The 17909-nt window shown below is 36.1% G+C and overlaps 3 protein-coding genes across 9 annotated transcripts; 1 reads left to right on the top strand and 2 right to left on the bottom strand.

Moving 5' to 3' along the window:
* Window positions 1-403: 403 nt before the first annotated feature.
* LOC306888450 (DCN1-like protein 5) lies at window positions 404-6499 on the bottom strand. 7 transcript variants are annotated; one of them, XM_079446753.1, is made up of 12 exons: window positions 6379-6499; window positions 5679-5729; window positions 5529-5571; window positions 5331-5432; window positions 5172-5263; window positions 4275-4345; window positions 4088-4179; window positions 3901-4009; window positions 3652-3756; window positions 1775-1822; window positions 1473-1575; window positions 404-1392 (listed from the first exon to the last, which is right to left on the bottom strand). In XM_079446753.1, exons 4-12 carry the CDS (start codon window positions 5399-5401, stop codon window positions 1337-1339), a joined length of 747 nt encoding a protein of 248 aa, XP_079302879.1. In that variant the 5' UTR covers window positions 5402-5432; window positions 5529-5571; window positions 5679-5729; window positions 6379-6499; the 3' UTR covers window positions 404-1336. The 7 variants fall into 7 exon arrangements, with proteins under 7 accessions (XP_079302879.1, XP_079302880.1, XP_079302881.1 ...); XM_079446754.1 differs by having other exon boundaries at window positions 5537-5571; window positions 6379-6492; XM_079446755.1 differs by having other exon boundaries at window positions 5537-5571; window positions 5679-5732; window positions 6379-6484.
* Window positions 6500-6519: 20 nt separating this feature from the next.
* Window positions 6520-14553, bottom strand: LOC306888449 (eukaryotic translation initiation factor 2A-like). The gene is made up of 14 exons (XM_079446752.1): window positions 14513-14553; window positions 13931-14000; window positions 13782-13853; window positions 13475-13593; window positions 12523-12622; window positions 12357-12439; window positions 11536-11609; window positions 11314-11458; window positions 11106-11222; window positions 8671-9245; window positions 7446-7559; window positions 7257-7370; window positions 6886-6951; window positions 6520-6808 (listed from the first exon to the last, which is right to left on the bottom strand). The coding sequence occupies exons 1-14, from the start codon at window positions 14538-14540 to the stop codon at window positions 6743-6745; spliced, it is 1743 nt and encodes a 580-aa protein (XP_079302878.1). The 5' UTR covers window positions 14541-14553; the 3' UTR covers window positions 6520-6742.
* Window positions 14554-15521: 968 nt separating this feature from the next.
* LOC306888141 (stress-associated endoplasmic reticulum protein 1) lies at window positions 15522-17231 on the top strand. The gene is made up of 3 exons (XM_079446295.1): window positions 15522-15756; window positions 15996-16071; window positions 16618-17231. The coding sequence occupies exons 1-3, from the start codon at window positions 15673-15675 to the stop codon at window positions 16656-16658; spliced, it is 201 nt and encodes a 66-aa protein (XP_079302421.1). The 5' UTR covers window positions 15522-15672; the 3' UTR covers window positions 16659-17231.
* The last annotated feature ends 678 nt before the right edge of the window (window positions 17232-17909 follow it).

Genomic DNA, 17909 nt, shown 5'->3' with positions numbered 1-17909 from the left:
AAACAGGCTGAAGCTCTTGACATCAACCCAGACAGAGAGTCGACTGACGGCCAGACGACTCAAGCGGACGCTCCTTCCCATGAAGACAGTGTTTCAGCTACAGCAGGAGACACTGGAGACTCTCAAACAGGCCGAGAGACTCTTTAACGACAGTGGAAGCCATCTCTGAAAACACCTTTGATCAATTTGTGGTTAAACCAGGCTGATTTGCAATTCAAGTGTCATTCTGGCATTTTTTCTTTTCTTTTCGAGCCTAAATCTACCATCAGCCTTATCATTTAAATTAAGCTATTTCATCCATTTTTTTTGTATGTTAAATGAGTTTCATGTATACGCAACGTCACCTGTTCTTGCAAAAGTAGTAACTGTGATAAATATATTTGGAATATATACAACAAAATTTGGGGTCAGTAAGATTTATTTTGAAAGACATTAATACTTTGGCAAGGATGCATTAAATAGATCAAAAGTGACAGGAAAGACATTTATAATATTACAGATGATTTTGATTTCAAATAAATGCTGTTTTCTGGACTTTCTGTTCATCTGTGCATCCTGAAAAATAAAATGTATCAGATTTTCCAGAAAAATATTGGGCAGCACAACTGTTTTCAACATTGATAATAATCAGAAATCAGCATATTAGAATGATTTCTGAAGGATCATGCGACACTAAAGATTGGAGTAACAATGCCGAAAATTCAGATATGAATGCAGCAATTAATTACATTTTAACAGATATTCACATAGAAAACAGCTATTTTAAATTGTAATTATTTTTCTAAATTTTTTACTGTATGTTTGATCAAATAAATGCAGCCTTGAAGAGCAGAAGAGACTTCTTTCAAAAACATGAATAATCTTACTGGTGCCAAACCTTTGTGTTTTTATGTGTATGCAAAGTTTTTATTCATGCTTCATTTAGATTTTAGTTGGAAAATGCTTTATTGCTCCAACAGTGCTGTCTGCCAAGTCACTAAGATTCAGAAGAAAAAATAATTTACAACTGCTTTATTTCCTTTTCAAAACACTATAAACAAAGTAAAACTTTGAGAGAAAAAGAAAAGCAAAGGAAATTACAAAGAGACCATTTTCCTCAAAGAAAATTCATACAACACTGGCAATAGAACTGCTGCAACAAATTCAGTACATAAGAAAAATATTTCCCCTTTTGCCTTGTGATTCCTGTGCTGGTTCCTTTTAAAGTAACACTGTAAGAGTCTCTGGGTAGTGATGTGGGACATGTTGAAGCAGTCCTCGAGAGGTATGCCATCGTCTGGGGCACACCGAAAAACAAGAAAAACTCTGATGTGCTTCAATTCAGCATCTGCTTGCGCTATAATGCAACTCTGGCTTTATTCCACTCCACAAACTCATCCAGCATCACTGGCCCTGAAATCACAGACAGATCAGCAGCTGTTTAACTCAGAAGCATCTTATGAGAGAAGATGAGCAGAATGCATCACACTTACAGGCTCCGTCTTCATCATAGTTGCTCAGGTCTGTGTTAACTGTGCGGCTGAACTCTAGGACGTTGTACCACTGGTCTTTATTCATGACTTTATACTTTGATTGCTGAGGAGAGACGTTTCCATTAGTCACAGTACTTCAATGAATTCAGTGTTTTAAAATGCACAAAAAAAAGTTCAGTTTGGCTTTAAATTGACTACTTCATGAGAGTTTGACTGTGAGCGTTTCGCTTGCATTTACGACTAAAAATGATCTTAGGAGTGTGTGTGCAATAAAAAGCAGCATTGATATCAATCATACTGACCTTCATTAATAACAGGCAGCTTAGTAAAAAGATGCCTTCATGTTGTTTCTACAATAATTTGGAGATTCAATGTGAAATTATGACAATATAAACATGCAATTAATCATGATTACAGAAAAATGTGCAATTAATTAGTTAATTTTTTTAAATGATTGACAGCACTAGTTAAAAGTCTGAAATTCAGGGGTTTTGTTTCAACTTTAAGGTCCTAAAAATATCTTAAATGCTATAACAAACATTTGGGTGCATTAAACCGTAATCACAATACAGCTTAATGTGATAATTAAACCACAAAAGGTGATGATTTAATGAAATAAATATGAGTGTTGCATGCTTCGAAGTAAAAATGCGGCAATGCTGCATGTATTACAGACTTGCCGTTTCAGAGCAGTTCACAATCAATAAATACCACACTATTATACTGTGTTCATACTGTAATATGTCTTAGATGGCTGTAAGAGTGCGCATTTTTCTCCCTCATCTGTTTGAATGAGCAGCCGGAGGTAGTAAAGACCTTTCAAAATAATTGTTTAATTAAAAGTCCCGTATTATGCAGTATAACACTTTTTAGATTTTAGTTACACAAACATATCTGGCATTTAATTCAACATTCAAAATTATTATTATTATTAAATAAATGCAGTTCAGGGCTCGCAAAATTTCTAAATCCCTGGTAGCCCTTCGGGCAGGTACTCTTCAGATTTTGGTAGCCCGAAAATAATTTAACTAGCCCAAATAAAAAATATTATTATTATAATTATTTTTTTGTTAAATATAGAAAATCAGATAGGAGTCTAATCGTCAATCAAAAAATATTTTCAATACACAAATATCAACAAATATGAAGGAAGGAATTTGATTTCACTATTTACAAGGTATCTGCAGATTTATGACCCATTTTAAGAGCTGCACAAGTAAAATGAACAGTATGACAATGTCTATGGTAAAATACAGTATTAAGCCATAAAAGTACATGATTTACAGTTCAGATACAGGTTTGAACAAAAACAGCATTTCAGCCTTAGACCATTTTTATGAAAAGGGATAAATCAAGCATATTAAATTAAAACGAATAAATATTAGTCTAATTGTTTAGCTTTTTAGAAGGCACATTAACTTAAAAACAATGGTTGATATTTGCATTGATCAGATCATATAAGAAAGGCTTATTGAAAATGCAAATTCATTCTCTGCTATGAGGTGGTGCTTCAGGAGCGGCTTAATAAAGCGGCTTCCAGCACCGTCCGCGCTCATAAACACTGCTTTATCAAGCATTATAGGTCAGATGAAATGAAAATGCCACCAACACGTTTCTGAAGACAGTCGGTTCCCTTCAGATACATTCCCATAAAGACATCCGTGTCGTGTTTTGATTTGAAACGTGCAGCGCTCATATTTATTCAATGACATCACTGCCTTTTGAAGTTTAATCCAGCCCTTTCCGTCCCCAACTGTAAAAATTATAATTAAGACATTTCTCATACCAAAACTTTTTATTGCCTTAAGTTTGATACAGCTAAATTGAAGAGTTTTTAAGGACCTGCGGGAGCCCGTCGGGCAGGGAGGCGATTCATTTTGGTAGCCCGACTGGAAAACACAACAGCCCCGGGACATGCTTTTTGTATTAAAATAAATACAAGTATTGCAAAAGTCTTTGTCTTTAAATATCTCCTTGTATCCCTTGTAAAATCTAATTATTTGAAACATTTCACTGTGCCCCTAAAGGTTATTATGAGCACAGGATTGGACATTAGGAGCACATGTGACAAAAAAGAGAGAAAAAGTCAAGCCCCACTTTTATGATGCTTTTATTTTCTCTTAATTTGGAGCTTGACAGCAGATTTGACGGTCTGATTTGAAGAAAAAAAATGACAAACCTCCAGAAATTGGTTGAAAACTGGGAACAGAGGCCACGTCCTTCCAAGGAGAAGCGCCAGCATGGTTTTTGCAGTGTCCATATCAAGACTGCGCTGATCTTTATCCTACATATAAACCAGATGAATATGATGAAAAAACATCCATAAGCAGACAAAAACATTAACTAAATTATATACAGATAAAAAAAAAAAAAATGCTTAAGTTATCTTAAAATGGAGAAAATAAGTGCATTTTTGTCATCCTCTCACCCTGGCGAAGTCGAAGGCGTATCTGTAAATGTTCTTGAATATAACCGGGTCATTCAGCTGAGAGCGCATATAATCCAGTTTGCCCTGTAATCTCTCTGTGCAGTCGCAACTGTACACACACCAGAGACGTTAAACACCAATATAATACAATGATGTCTAATGATGTTCGATGCATGAAACATCTTACTGTAGTGACGTCATTCCTTTCAGCCACTCTTCTTTTGTGAAAAATCCCATTTGTGTTGCTTCAAGTTTCCAGGCTAAAACTAACATTACAATCTGAAGGGTCACAGAAACAATGCACATTATTTCAAGGGATTTCTAAAACCGAACTTTAGGATTTTCTATGAAACATATAAATGAATTTTGCTAACATTTTCTGGCTCCACTCCGATGTCCTCACAGAACTTCTCCATGCTCTCTGGTCCGACAATGTCATCTGAACCTACACACATTTAAAACCACAACAATAATCATATCGGCTCAACAAGGCATATTTCACCCAAAAAGGAAAATGTGCTCAAATGTGCTCACCCCCTCAGGCCATGCAAGATCAGGATGAGTTTGTTTCTTCATCAGGTTTGTAGAAATGTGTCTCTGCATCAGTGTCTCAGCAATGGATGCTCTGCAGTGAATGGGTGCCGTCAGAATGAGAGTCTGATAAAAACATCACAATAATCCACACCACTCCAGTCCATCAGTTAACATCTGGAGAAGATATAAGATGAAACAAATCCAGCATTAAGATGTTTTTAACATCAAACTGTTGCTTCCATCTAAAATCCAGCCACATATTAGTTTAGAGCTGTTTTGTCTTGACTGGTGCTTGATCTGTGCAGATTTCTCTCCTGATTCAGACCAGAACACTTTTTCACTGGAGGAAGCGTTATTATGGACTCGTATTTTAGTTAAAAACATCTTAATGCTGGATTAGTTTCATCTTTTGTCTTCTCCAGATGTTAACTGATGGACTGGAGTGGTGTGGATTATTGTGATGTTTTTATCAGCTGTTTGGACTCTCATTCTGACGGCACCCATTCACTGCAGAGCATCCATTGCTGAGACACTGATGCAGAGACACATTTCTACAAACCTGATGAAGAAACAAACTCATTGGATGCTCTGACGGTGAGCACATTTTCAGCAAATGTTTATTTTTGGGTAAACTATTCCTTTAGTTTCACTTTGAAAATGTCACTTTCCCAAAATAAAAATAATGTAGACTTTTATTAAAGGCTGCATGGAAGTAAGGAAAGTATTGGTTTATGTACCTGCATACTCATAAAACCAGGCGAGACATTTCTTGCTAGAGAACTGGTCATCTGGGTTTACCAGCCGTCCTGGAGCTTGTGTCCTACAGTAACTGGATATTAAATAAAGAGGTGATGAAAGAGTGAAAGATACAGAGAGAAACTCACAAATATTTTTACCTGGTGATTTTGCACTTTCTGATGCTGGGGTCCTCGGAGCCGGATGACTTTCTTTTCTTTTTCACAGGCATAATGAGGTTCGGGTGAGTTGGTTTGGTCTTACTAAACGAAGCACAGAACAAATTGAAGCTGATAGCTGCTTTCCTTCCCATGCAATTCAATATTTCATGTTCAGTGAAGAGCAGAAAGCAGCTCTACCTGTGTACCTGAGGGAACCGCGTCCATTCAAGTGTAGCAGACTCTAAAAACAGGAAGAAAAACTAAATGCATACTTGATGCATGACTTGCAGGAGACAAACAGAATTAAATCTAGAGTCATGCTCAAATTCAAATGTGTGCAAGACTTACAAAGTTACAAGACAACAAGGTCTCAGATGCCTCTTTTTTTCTTAATGCTTCCTGCTTTACAAAAGGGATACATATATATAATATTACATACATATTTGTCGTTAAACTCCATTAAAAACATTTAATTTCCAATTTTTTATTTAATTTTTGTTGAAGTGTAAAACAGAACACCCATTTAACAGAATAAACAAAAATAAATGACTACAGTAACACAGGAGCTTAAAATTCGTGCTAAAAGGGTTGCATTTTTATTTCTTATTTTGAAAACAAACTAGAACGATTGCTTATTAAAATGATATCATTAACGCAATTAGATTCAGGGATGTTCAAGAATCGAGACTATGCTAAATCCCCTCTTTGATTCATACAAGTAATGTTCAAAGTTACAGTTTAATGTTAAAACAATCAACTTAAGGACTATCAGTAAAATCAATCAAATAATAAACTGATGCATCGCTTTATAGCTCCTCAGATGACTGAACTGCTCAATGCCAAAAGCCTGGAATTCATCTAAACGTGTCAAATAAATACCAATACATTTATGTTTAGGGAAAAATGACAAGAACGCCAAAAACAACTAGTAGTTTGAGTAAAAATTAACACAAACACACGCATGATATCTGAACATATCCGACCAGCACCTCATATAAACACTCTACAGCTGCCAAACTCAGGGTAATAAAGTGTATTCTCATCAAACCTGAAATATCTACTGCTTTCAGTTCGTCCTTGAGTTCATCTGTCAACAATTTAAGCTGCGTTTGTGCTAAAAATCTGCGTTTCAGACTGGAGAAACGAGCACTTCCGGCTCCCCGACAGACATAATAAAAGTCACGCGGTTTGAATTTCAACATTTTTATTTCGCACTTCATAGATGTTCTCTTGTGCTGTACGTCACATTGCATAGCAATATTGCTTTTGAGAATTTAGTACTTATTATATTAGCCATGCTCAAAGAAGCAAAACAGGCTCTTATTTATTGATCATGAGTAGTTGTCATCTCAATACATATTCACCACAAGGATTGAAAACTGATGATCAATGTGAAAACTGATACAGTGAGTTTACAATCCTAATTCAAGGTCTTCAAGCTCTTTCAACAGCTGGGCCTCTTTCTGCATCTTCTCAAGCTGGAAAAAAGGGAAAACTATTATATTATTTATATAATAATAACTTTTAATCATGCTGATGAGCTTTGCTTTATTACCTGATTTTTTTGCATGACTTTGCCGGCTGCCTGCTGCTCCTTGAGTTCATCAATCGCTTTGAGTTTCTGCCAGATAAACATGAAAATCCCTTACAAAATGCCAGATGTGTCATATTTGGCATACATATACATGATTATTATTTTTTTAAATGGCATAAATGAGAACTTTACAAGGTTATGTAATTCAAAAAATTATTTTGATAATTTACTCAAAATAAAGGTATGCTGCCATACCAGTAGCTGAGGCTGTTCTCATGGAACAAGACAAAAGCATCATAAAAGTAGGTCCATTTTACTCTGTGGTCTATTCCAAGAGTTTTTCTCACTGTACCCATGTAAACATGATTGTAAACATATCCCAACCATTTCACCTTTTTCAAATTCTTGATCTTTTTGTCAGTTTCAGGGTCTCCACAGCTAGAAGTCACATGACTGGCAGAGGCGGAGTCTGCTGCTGGAGGCGGAGCTTCATCCGGCTTGTTGTCCTGAATCATCAGAATGCATCACTTATACTTCTTTACGGTTTATTGTAGAAATGCAAATACCGAGCTCTGGTGTACCTGTTTAGCTGCTTTCTTCGCTTCTCGCTTTTTCTGGTTTTTCAAAGCAGCTTTCGAAATTTGCTTCTCTCCTGCAGTACCAGGCTTCATGTTCTGCGCCGGCTCTTCTTCATGCTTGGATAGACACATTATTGTCACAGGACATTCATAATCTGGAGGAAAAGAGTATCTGGGCCTGTATTCACAAAACATTTGATCTTACCACTAAGAGTTCTCCTAAATGGCAGTAAAAGTTTCTAACTAAGAGTTTTCTCCTAAAACTTATTCACAGAGACAAACTTGTACTAAGGAATAGAGAGACGTGTAAATAAGGGGGCGGGGCTGACCTCGTTGCTATGGATGATGTCAGCATGCTTATTAACTACAAACAGTGTGATTGGCTGATAGTCTCTGTCAGAGATTAATTCATAGAAATATTGTAGAGCGTGATATTGTTGCCATAATCAAATAAAAGTTTAAAATGCAGGATAAGTGTCACTAATTAAACAAGTATGTGTTCAGCTAATTGTCATCCTCTTGTAAACAATTACCGGATATGCATATAAACAGCCTTTTAATTAACAGAGAAGAATAATCCTGGCTGATTGTAAAACATGCAAACGTAGAGAAAACCAAACTGGATGCAAAAACAGCAGTTACTTCCTGCCCAACTAGTTATTGAAAACAAGGATGTATTCAAAACCAAAAAATATGCAAATAAATGCAGCGTGTTTCTAAAATGTTTATGTTCTGAGGTAGATTGCCAGCCATTTTAGCCCAGCTGAAAAAAAACAATAGAAACCATCACAGAATTTGTACTGGCTTTAATGGTCCCTGTTGGTCTCTATTGGTCTCCTTCTATTAGTGGCTCGTTAAAACCACTAAATCCTAACAGAACATGTCCCAAAACACTACAGGATAGCATTTTTAATGGTTAAAAGTTGATGGTTTGTAGGCTATTTGTAGTGGAAACCATTAGTATTTCTGTGATGGTTTGTGTTGGGGGTTTTTTCAGCAAGGAGGACAGTTTGTGATTTGGTCTTCGTGACTGAGTCCTCTTCACTACTCCTAACATTTCACAGATTTAGGAGCTAGTTTTAACGCTAAAACGCTTTGTAGGATGTACAAAAAATGTAGGACTGACACAGCCATTATTTTCAAGATTTTCTCCTAAATCGGCAAGTTATGAGCTACTTTTATCCTTAAGATGCTTTGTGAATACGGGCCCAGGATTGCAGAAACTCACTAGTTTGGAGCTGGCGGTCTGGGGTTTGTTGCGGAGAGCGGGTGGACGATATGCCTGCGCCGGTTTGGCTTCGGTGCTGCCAAGTTCACTCGGAGACGCCTGGTATTTCACAGGCTTCTCTGGGAAGGCTCCAGTCGGGAAGGGCTGCCACAAAACTTCCCACAGCTCTTTATTTGATGGCGTTTCATGCTTGTACAGCACAGTGCCGGTGTAGTGCCAGATCTTGAATCCGTTGCTGACCCTGAGCCTGGGGGAGCAGGTCGCCGTCGCTATGTGCTCTCCGTCAGGACACCAGAAGAAATGTGTGGTGTCTTCAGCCTGGGGTTTAGACACCTGCTTGTATTTCTTCACGTCCCAAACTTCCATCTGCCCTCTCAGGTTCCCGAACCCTGCCAGGACGAGGATGTGGCCCTGGGGGCTGTAGAAAGCCGCGTTTCGGGGGCCCGTGCCGAAATCGAACACGGACTCACACTTGAGATTAAAGATAGTCGCCTTGGCGGGCATGAAACCATAAACCACACAAAACTCTGAAGAGTTGGGGTTCCAGGATACATCATATATGGGGCCGTTCTTTGCTGTGCAGGATGAAAAAATATAGATGCAGTCATTAACAGAATGATTTTATTATTAATTTCTATTACATTAATGAGAAAAGATGATGCAAAAACATCTTAATAGAGCTACAAAAAAAGGTTTGATTTCCTTCAAAACAGACACTGCCGTTCAAACATTTGGGGTTCGTAAGATATTTTCATAGAAGACTCTTTTGCTCACCAGGGCTGTTTATATATGGTCAGAAATACAGTAAAATTGTGAAATATTATTATAATTTAAAGTAACTCTTTTCTATGTGAATATCTGTTAAACTGTAATTTATTTCTGTGATCTGCAGCTGTATTTTCAGCATCATTACTCCAGTCTTCAGTGTCACATGACCTTCAGAAATCATAATAATATACTGATTTACTGCTCAACAAACATTATTATTATCAATGCTGAAAACATTTATGCTGCACAACATTTTGAGTGGAAACAGTAATTAATTTTTTTCAGGATTGATAAATAGAAAGTTACAAATAACAGCAAAAAGTAAAAAAATAAAATAAAATAAATGCAATAAGCAAATCTAAAAATATCTGTATCTATCTATCTATATATATATATATATATGTATATACAGTATATGTGTTTCCCACAGGATTTTGTGAGACTTCTGGCAGGTGACATCACATATTAATTTGCATATTTATGACGTCACTGCGTTCAGATGAGTTTTGGCATTTCATATCTCTTCTACTCTATGAACTGTCACATACTGTAATACAACTGAATGCCCAATAAAGCTGTCCACATTATATTTTCTGTTGTCATACATAAAACAAGTATAAATAGTACACACAACCCATTAATACTACGTTAACCAGGAATCACTCTCACTATACTCCTTAAATCCTGATTTATAATCACGACATCGTCTGATAAAATCAATATACATCTAACTTACACTAAAAAGTGAGTATATGTGGTGCTTTTGGCTATATTACGGTTTTGTCTCATTCAACGCACTGCCTGCATCTGAGTAACAAATGCATATTAACAGACGAATTATGTTCGTATTAAAAGTCCAAACAGTCAGTAAGCGACAGGTGCTTGGAAACACTGTTTTGTAAATGATTTATTGATGATTTTGCTGCATTACGGTAAACTGAATGCGCTGCTTCTCTGTCGCTCACTGCACAGAACAGACGACACCGCACCGGGAGTCAGATCTCATGCTCGTGGGGCAGAACTGGAGACATCTTCCAACTGAACGACAGCTAAAAGGGTCTGAAAGTTGCTAAATATTGTGCTAAAGTCGCTCTGGTGTGTGTGTGATATTGTTGCGACCCGCCACGGATAAATCAATGTATGAGAAACACTGGAGATTGTGGGAGTGTCGACAGTTCTTGAGCACACAGAACGAAGCGCGTAGGGCGAGGGGAGATTTCCCACTAGTTAAGCGATCGCGGATTAAATGTTTCCCTACATTTCACTGCTGGTTATACTCTGTATAATTGTATATGTGACAAATAAAAAATCTTGAATGGTTTCATTATCTCGGGCGGATAAAAAAAAAAAAAGTGATAATAATAGTAATAAAAACAAAAATGTGTCACCAAAAATACATGGGCGGCCCGCCCAGGTAAAGTCTATGTGTGGGAAACACTATACACACACACACACACACACACACATACATATACACACAAAGAGTTAATTTGCAAAAACAGATTAACAATTTTCAAAAATCATGTTTTTAATCATCATATACACACACAAACATTTTTAGTCCAGTCTTGCTAATGACAGAAATTGGTTTCATTAAACTGTCACAGTAATTAATTATTTATTAATTATTCAATTATAGATGAATCATTATTTAAAGTGGTACTTACGCAGCTGAACTACAGCGCTTTCTCCATTGGTGGCGATGTAATGTAACGTCTGTTCTCCATAGTAAGAGGCTCCTGTTTTATCAACCTCTGTGCTGGCGGTCACTATAACCGCAGTGGCTTTAGGAAAGACCAGAAAACAATCATACATATATGAAAACCTCATGTGATGCTGACAAACCAGTCATTAGCTAAAACAGTAACCGTCTACCTTTTTTGTTCCACAGCATGGCCACTTTATCAGCTTTGAAAAAGCTTTTGTTTGCCAGAGCAGACGTTGGACCTCCGAAATTGGGATACTGATACAGTCGTACAAAAGATGGTGCTCCTTTGCTTCCAGGAACATAAACCGCAACCTTAGGCAACACGTGAGGGATTAATATACATTTCTATCAGTAAAACAGCACATGAATGCTTGGAAGTGTTCGGATACCTTGCTCGGCTGAGATCCAGGAGACAGAGCGAACTCAGACACCTTCTGAAGGTGAAGCTTGTTGGCAATAGTGTCTACACAGCAAAACATATAATAGATTGCAAACTCAATGGGTGTTTAAAGGACCTGCAATGACATTTACTTGATCTAAAAAACATTTTATTTGACTAATTATTGTATTTTTAATCACGCTTGCTACATATAAGAGTTGTAATCATAATATTTCATCATAATGCAGGATTCATTAAAGGAACAGTTCATCATCAGGTTTGGAGAAATGTGTCTCTGCATCAGTGTCTCAGCAATGGATGCTCTGCAGTGAATGGGTGCCGTCAGAATGAGAGTCCAAACAGCTGATAAAAACATCACAATAATCCACACCACTCCAGTCCATCAGTTAACATCTGGAGAAGACAAAAGCTTCAAATCCATAAAGATGTTTTAACTCAAATACGAGTCTATAATCCATAATAACACTTCCTCCAGTGAAAATTATGGATTTGTTTGAGCTTTTGTCTTCTCCAGATGTTAACTGATGGACTGGAGTGGTGTGGATTATTGTGATGTTTTTATCAGACTCTCATTCTGACGGCACCCATTCACTGCAGAGCATCCATTGCTGAGACACTGATGCAGAGACACATTTCTGCAAATCTTGGATGACCTAAGTGTGAGTAAATCTAATAGAAAAAATAAGCACAGACACTTTCCTTAATACATTCGTATAAACCATTAAAAAACTTCCACTGTTATTGTCTGACTTGTTTCCACCCAGTTTAAATATAATGTACAATGAATTAAACAGAAGAACACTGTATTACCAAAGTTGTTGTTTTCAAAGAAGTGAAGTTCATTATTGACATTTCTAACGGCAATACTTTCATCATCTGCCCAGCTCGGACACCTGAGAAAATACAGACAGATCATGAATAAATACACTAATTCTACATTTCATTAACATTGTTATGAACATTAATAGTGACTCACCATCCCATAACCTTCTTCTGATAAAACGCTTTAATGCAGACACCTGTTTGCAAGTCCCACAGCTGCAGGTTTGCCTCTCCCTGAGGGTTATCCTGCGTTTCTGAGAAATAAGTGCATTGCTAATGAGTTCTGAGGGTTGCCTGCTTAAACATTTTGTCATTTTGTCTGTTCTTATAGTTACTGTAACGCTTGAATGTCATAAAAAATATGATACACTATATGGACAAAAGTATTGCCTTCTAATGAACAGGTTTGACTACTTGAGTACAAATCTTAATGTTTAAGCATATAATGATATTCTAGGGAATTGTGTGCTTCTAATTTTATAGCAACAGTTTGGACAGAACCCTTTTCTATTCTAACATGACAGTGCCTCTGCGTATAAGACACGGTTCAGAAAGACATGATTGATTGATGGAAGAACTTGACTGCTCTGCTGAAACCCAGCTGAACTCCTCTGGTGTGACTTTAAATGCAGACCTTGAGCCAAAAACTCATCACCAAACCCCAATGACTTGTACATACACTACATGGACAAATGTATTGGCACCCCCTTCTTTAGAACAGAAAAGGGCACTTCCAAAACTGTTGCAACAGAGATTAATTATGTTTCTATCTTTGTTGCCACAGTTTTGGAAGTGCCCTTTTCTGTTCTAAAGAAGGGGGTGCCAATACATTTGTCCATGTAGTGTATGTACAAGTCATTGGTGTTTGGTGATGAGTTTTTGAATCAATCATTTCTTTGTGAACCTTGCCTTATACACAGAGACACTGTCATGTTAGAATAAAACTAACTCCTGCTATAGAATTACAAGCACACAATTTATAAAATTAAGATTTGTACTCATGGAAATGACTAAAGTAGTCAAACCGGTTCATTAGAAGGGGGTGCCAATACTTTTGTCCATATATAGTGAATATTAATGTTCTATCATATATTAAAAGCTCTTACTGGTATATTGCTGCCAGGTGGCCAGAACTCTGTTGAGAGGTGAGAATCCCAGCGCATATGTTTTGGGCAAATCAAAGGACTTCACCAAATCTCCAGTGGAAACATTGATCACACTGACCCTATCAAACACACACAGACAGATATTACTCAAACAAACATCCTTTCTGATTGGCTCCTCTCCTCCAATAAACACATCCAGATAGATGCACACTGATGGTGGATGAGGAGGAGATCCCTCTCTCACAATGTGAAGAGCTTTGAGTGTCTTTATAAATGAATTACTAACTATACAATGCTGAAGACGTACTGTGAGCCATTACACCAACCAAACAAGGACCCGTCGCTGCTGAATGCTACGTATCTGCCTTGCCGTTCATCCCTGAAACAAATGAAAACAGATGCTGTTAAAAAAAGACAAGGTTTTAGGGTAAATACTTTGTAAATGCAATAACTCACTTCTGAAAGGCAGGGCTTTCCTGACAGCTGGGAGGTCCATGCAGCAGAAACGTGCCATCTGATCCTCTGACTGATGGAAATGAAACAGAAAAACACAAAGACTGAATGCTGGCTTGCCAAAGGGTTTATATCTCGTGCAGTGTGAAAACAGATCTGAAGGTTGTACTGTATGGATAGAGTCTGTGAGGGATCTGTTAGTGTCAGCTATGGGAAATAACAAGGAGTTTGATGAAAACTATATTACAGTATCTAGGGATTTAAAAATGTTCATACATCCACCTTTTTAAGTCACTTATCAGCTGATCATTAGCTAAGTATTATTGAGAATTTTGAATATTTCACATTTGCATATGATGGCACGCTATAGGATCAATACTCTGATTTCTTAGAATTACAATACCAAATATTTTTTGCGCATGTGACAGGCTTATGAATGAGTTTATGCGGGAATATGACTGCAGCACTTTAGAATACATTACTCGTGAGTTATTTCATAGCACGCTCTCCAATCCCACGTTGATTATTTATATTTACGCCACTGAAAATACTTGGTGAAATACATATTTTAGAGCATAAACTCACCTGCTAAATGAGGCGTGGGGGGCGCCATTTTGAAACGGAAGTACGACAACGTGCCACGTCACAGCCATAGGTCACAGCGCGTAGAATGTCAAACTAAAACCTAATAATAAAGTATTATATGTAATAATAATACTATAATAATATAATAATAAAGTTTTATATGTAATAATAATACTATAATAATATAATAATATGTAATATAGGTTCCTTTCGATTTTCTGAAGAGGATTTCTCGAAAATATTGTCGTTTGTATCTCAAATTGTATTACATATTTATAAACTAAATTTGATTTGGTGCGTGATATTCATTGTCTTCCCCATGTCGTTTGGGAAAAAATAAATAAATAATAAAAAAAGCATAATAAAAACTAATAATTTCGTTTTGGTCAACGTCAAAAAATGACGCACGATTAATTTCGCTGACGTGTTTTTCTGAACAATCAAAGAGATATTTCCATGATTGACTAAAGCTGTGATTAATTGCGGCGAAACATAATGACGTTTATCCTTAAAAAAATAGAATGTGTGAGTTTTAAGATGAACATGAAGTAATTAATACATGTTTTGACACAATCATCCTTCAGAGGGCGATCGGCGGCCATACAGTCAAAGCTGAATTCAAATCTAATATCTATTTCCATACATTTTTATATAAAAAAAGAGATTTTATTTTAAACGCTTACCATCTAACACACACAAATAAATATTCCCTCCAGCAATCTTTACAGAATTACTAAAAAACTATATTTCCCAGTAATCGCAAACAGCAGTGATTAGTCTAGCTCCGCCAGCGCTGATTAAAGTAACACTGGCCACGTGACAACAACTCTGCGTTTAAAGCGTTCTGGACAATAATTTATTTATAAATAATAACACTGATTAACTTTAATAGTCATTGACAAGAAAGCAACACATTGAAAGAATAAAATAAAATAAAAATAAATATAATGTTTAATCCCCGCCCATGTATTTTAACGCACATCTCCATTCTAGGCTTTTATTTCGTCTCGGAGCGTCCACGTCTCGATGGGTGGAGTGAGTTTCTCTTATGCACACGTAGACTAAACCAGTACATCAGTCCGACAGATCACACGTCAAACCTCCTGGGTCTCTTTCGCTCCGACTTTTCTTCTTTTTCTGTAATAAAACAACAGCAGAAGATGGTGGCCAAGCAGAGGATTCGCATGGCGAATGAGAAACACAGCAAGAACATCACTCAGAGAGGCAATGTCTCCAAATCTACGGTAAACTTCCGCTTCACTGCTCTGACTCCTACTATAGCCATTATTTCGATATACATGTGATCAAAAATAGGATTTACTGCTTTGTTTGCATTATAGTAAACGCTTACTTCGTGTATTCGTGTAATATTGTGCTGTTTAATTCACTAAGAAGTCATGATGAGCAGGTTTAATATGTTAATTTGATCATATTGTCGTTCTTTAGAAGGTCTGTGTTAATAAACATGTTATTTTTTCTCTAGAGAGGCTCTCAAGAAGAGAAAGGAGCGGTGGGACCGTGGCTTCTTGCCTTGTTCGTCTTTGTAGTTTGTGGATCAGGTGAGTTTACAACCCAAAAAACATGCATTAAATATCTTGTCTAATGCATTAAAGTAATTACTGATGACTTTTTCAATCAAATGCATCCAACGCAAAGAATTGGCATTGCAAGCATGAACTTTAGCTTAAAGGGACAAAGTGCATTTCTAATGCAGGCTGCTTTCAAACACAATCCATTTTAATTTCAATCTAAAACTGTTGAGTATTCTTAAGTAGTGCTTTAGCTAGTGTTGTATTATTGGGTAAATCATACAGGGAAATGTCTGTACTGTGAGCATTTGTGAGTTTTTCCCATGCACGGGCATCTTATTCATGGGTAGCATGCTCTAAACATTGTGCACTTTATTTGAAGACAACATAAAATCTCTTTTACCTTCATGATTGATCAACATGCAATTAGTTCTTTAGCTTGTTTTTCTTTTTCTGATGAACATGCAAAGACACTGAACAACTTCAAAAAACACAAATAAAAAAAAAAAACCCTTTGCATTATGTGAAGATCAAATATTTGTGTTCTAATGTTATTTTTCTGTCCTCTCGCTACAGCGATATTCCAGATCATTCAGAGCATCAGGATGGGAATGTGAGCGGTCATCTTTATATTTCACCACAACACAACAGTCTCGTGTGCCTTACTCAAAAGCTGGAGGAACATTATCTTCTGAAACATTCCAATGTGGGACTTCTGTCAATATTGCTGCTGAATCCAAGGCAATAAACTCAAACGACTTTGAACTTTTTCTGTGGAAAAAAAACACGTTTGTTTAAATGAAATGTCGCATTGACTTTTCTATGTTGTAGGTTTTGGACCAGTTCATGTTAATTGTTAACATTATTTGGTACTATGCACCTTTATTGGATTTTCCTCTACATTTAAAGCTGAATTAGTGTTCTTTGACTGTTCGCTCAAGGAAATGAAGGTCCACATATTCAGTTGTATGTGTAGAGAACATGAAAAATAATAAAAAGGACTTTTAAAATGTCTATTTTTTTTGTCTTTAAAATACTTTGGGGGTCTGCAGATTTCTATAGACTGGTTAAAATAAACATACATAAGAGCTCTTATTATAAAACAAATGTAAAGATCTGTTGGCTGTTAGCATAGTGGGGTAACTGTGGTTTATGATCATTTTTAATGATTTATTAAAATGATTAAATTGAGTGGTTTGTGTAGTTTTTATAGTTAACCAGTAGGGGGTATTTATATATATATGAATCACATTATAGGTCGATACATTTTTCATCTGATTGCAATTCTTTTATATATAATCACACACTCCTTTCTGCGAGAGTTTGATTTTTTTCTTTGATTTGAATCATTTAAACAAACTTTTGAATGATACATTTAACATTTGAATCGTATAAGCACTTTAAATCAAGATTTGGAGGCACTTCTTGAATTAGTTTGATCTCAGATCAACTTGACATTTATTTACCATGCCATATTCCTACTTAACAAGAAATTATGAACGCTTAGATATTAAAAATGTATACATTAAAAGACATTATAATTGATAAAAATGTGTAAAAATACATAAAATAACTTGAAATCTAAATCTATATGTAAGATATATAAATAAATAAAATAACTACGATTTAAAACAGTTTTTTAAATTTAAAATAGTAATATTAAGTAAACTGAAATATTAATAAGCAGAGGAACGTAAATTAAACATCATCAACAGAATTAAAAAAAATCCTCAAATTGTTACAAGAATCTGTCACATTTTAGTAGACATTAAAATAATAAATACCTAATTTATTTATAATATTAATATATTAATATTAACGTTAATTTAAAATCTAAATCTATATAATCTATATGTAAATAAATAATG

Source organism: Barbus barbus, assembly GCF_936440315.1.
Source record: "Barbus barbus genome assembly, chromosome: 22".
NCBI lineage: Eukaryota > Metazoa > Chordata > Actinopteri > Cypriniformes > Cyprinidae > Barbus > Barbus barbus.
This window is presented reverse-complemented; position numbering and strand designations above follow the sequence as displayed.

Excerpts from the sequence above, each read along its gene's own strand:
- LOC306888450 (XM_079446753.1), bottom strand. The coding sequence starts at position 5,401 with ATGCCTGTGAAAAAGAAAAGAAAGTCATCCGGCTCCGAGGACCCCAGC. Across the intron at positions 5,264-5,330 it reads AGAAAGTGCAAAATCACCAG|TTACTGTAGGACACAAGCTC; the intron begins GTAAAAATATTT and ends TTTAATATCCAG. Across the intron at positions 4,346-5,171 it reads CTGGTTTTATGAGTATGCAG|GTTCAGATGACATTGTCGGA; the intron begins GTACATAAACCA and ends AAATGTGTGTAG.
- LOC306888449 (XM_079446752.1), bottom strand. The coding sequence starts at position 14,540 with ATGGCGCCCCCCACGCCTCATTTAGCAG. Across the intron at positions 13,854-13,930 it reads GAAAGCCCTGCCTTTCAGAA|GGATGAACGGCAAGGCAGAT; the intron begins GTGAGTTATTGC and ends CATTTGTTTCAG. Across the intron at positions 12,440-12,522 it reads CAGAAGAAGGTTATGGGATG|GTGTCCGAGCTGGGCAGATG; the intron begins GTGAGTCACTAT and ends GTATTTTCTCAG.
- LOC306888141 (XM_079446295.1), top strand. The coding sequence starts at position 15,673 with ATGGTGGCCAAGCAGAGGATTCGCATGGCGAATGAGAAACACAGCAAG. Across the intron at positions 15,757-15,995 it reads GCAATGTCTCCAAATCTACG|AGAGGCTCTCAAGAAGAGAA; the intron begins GTAAACTTCCGC and ends TTTTTTCTCTAG. Across the intron at positions 16,072-16,617 it reads CTTTGTAGTTTGTGGATCAG|CGATATTCCAGATCATTCAG; the intron begins GTGAGTTTACAA and ends CTCTCGCTACAG.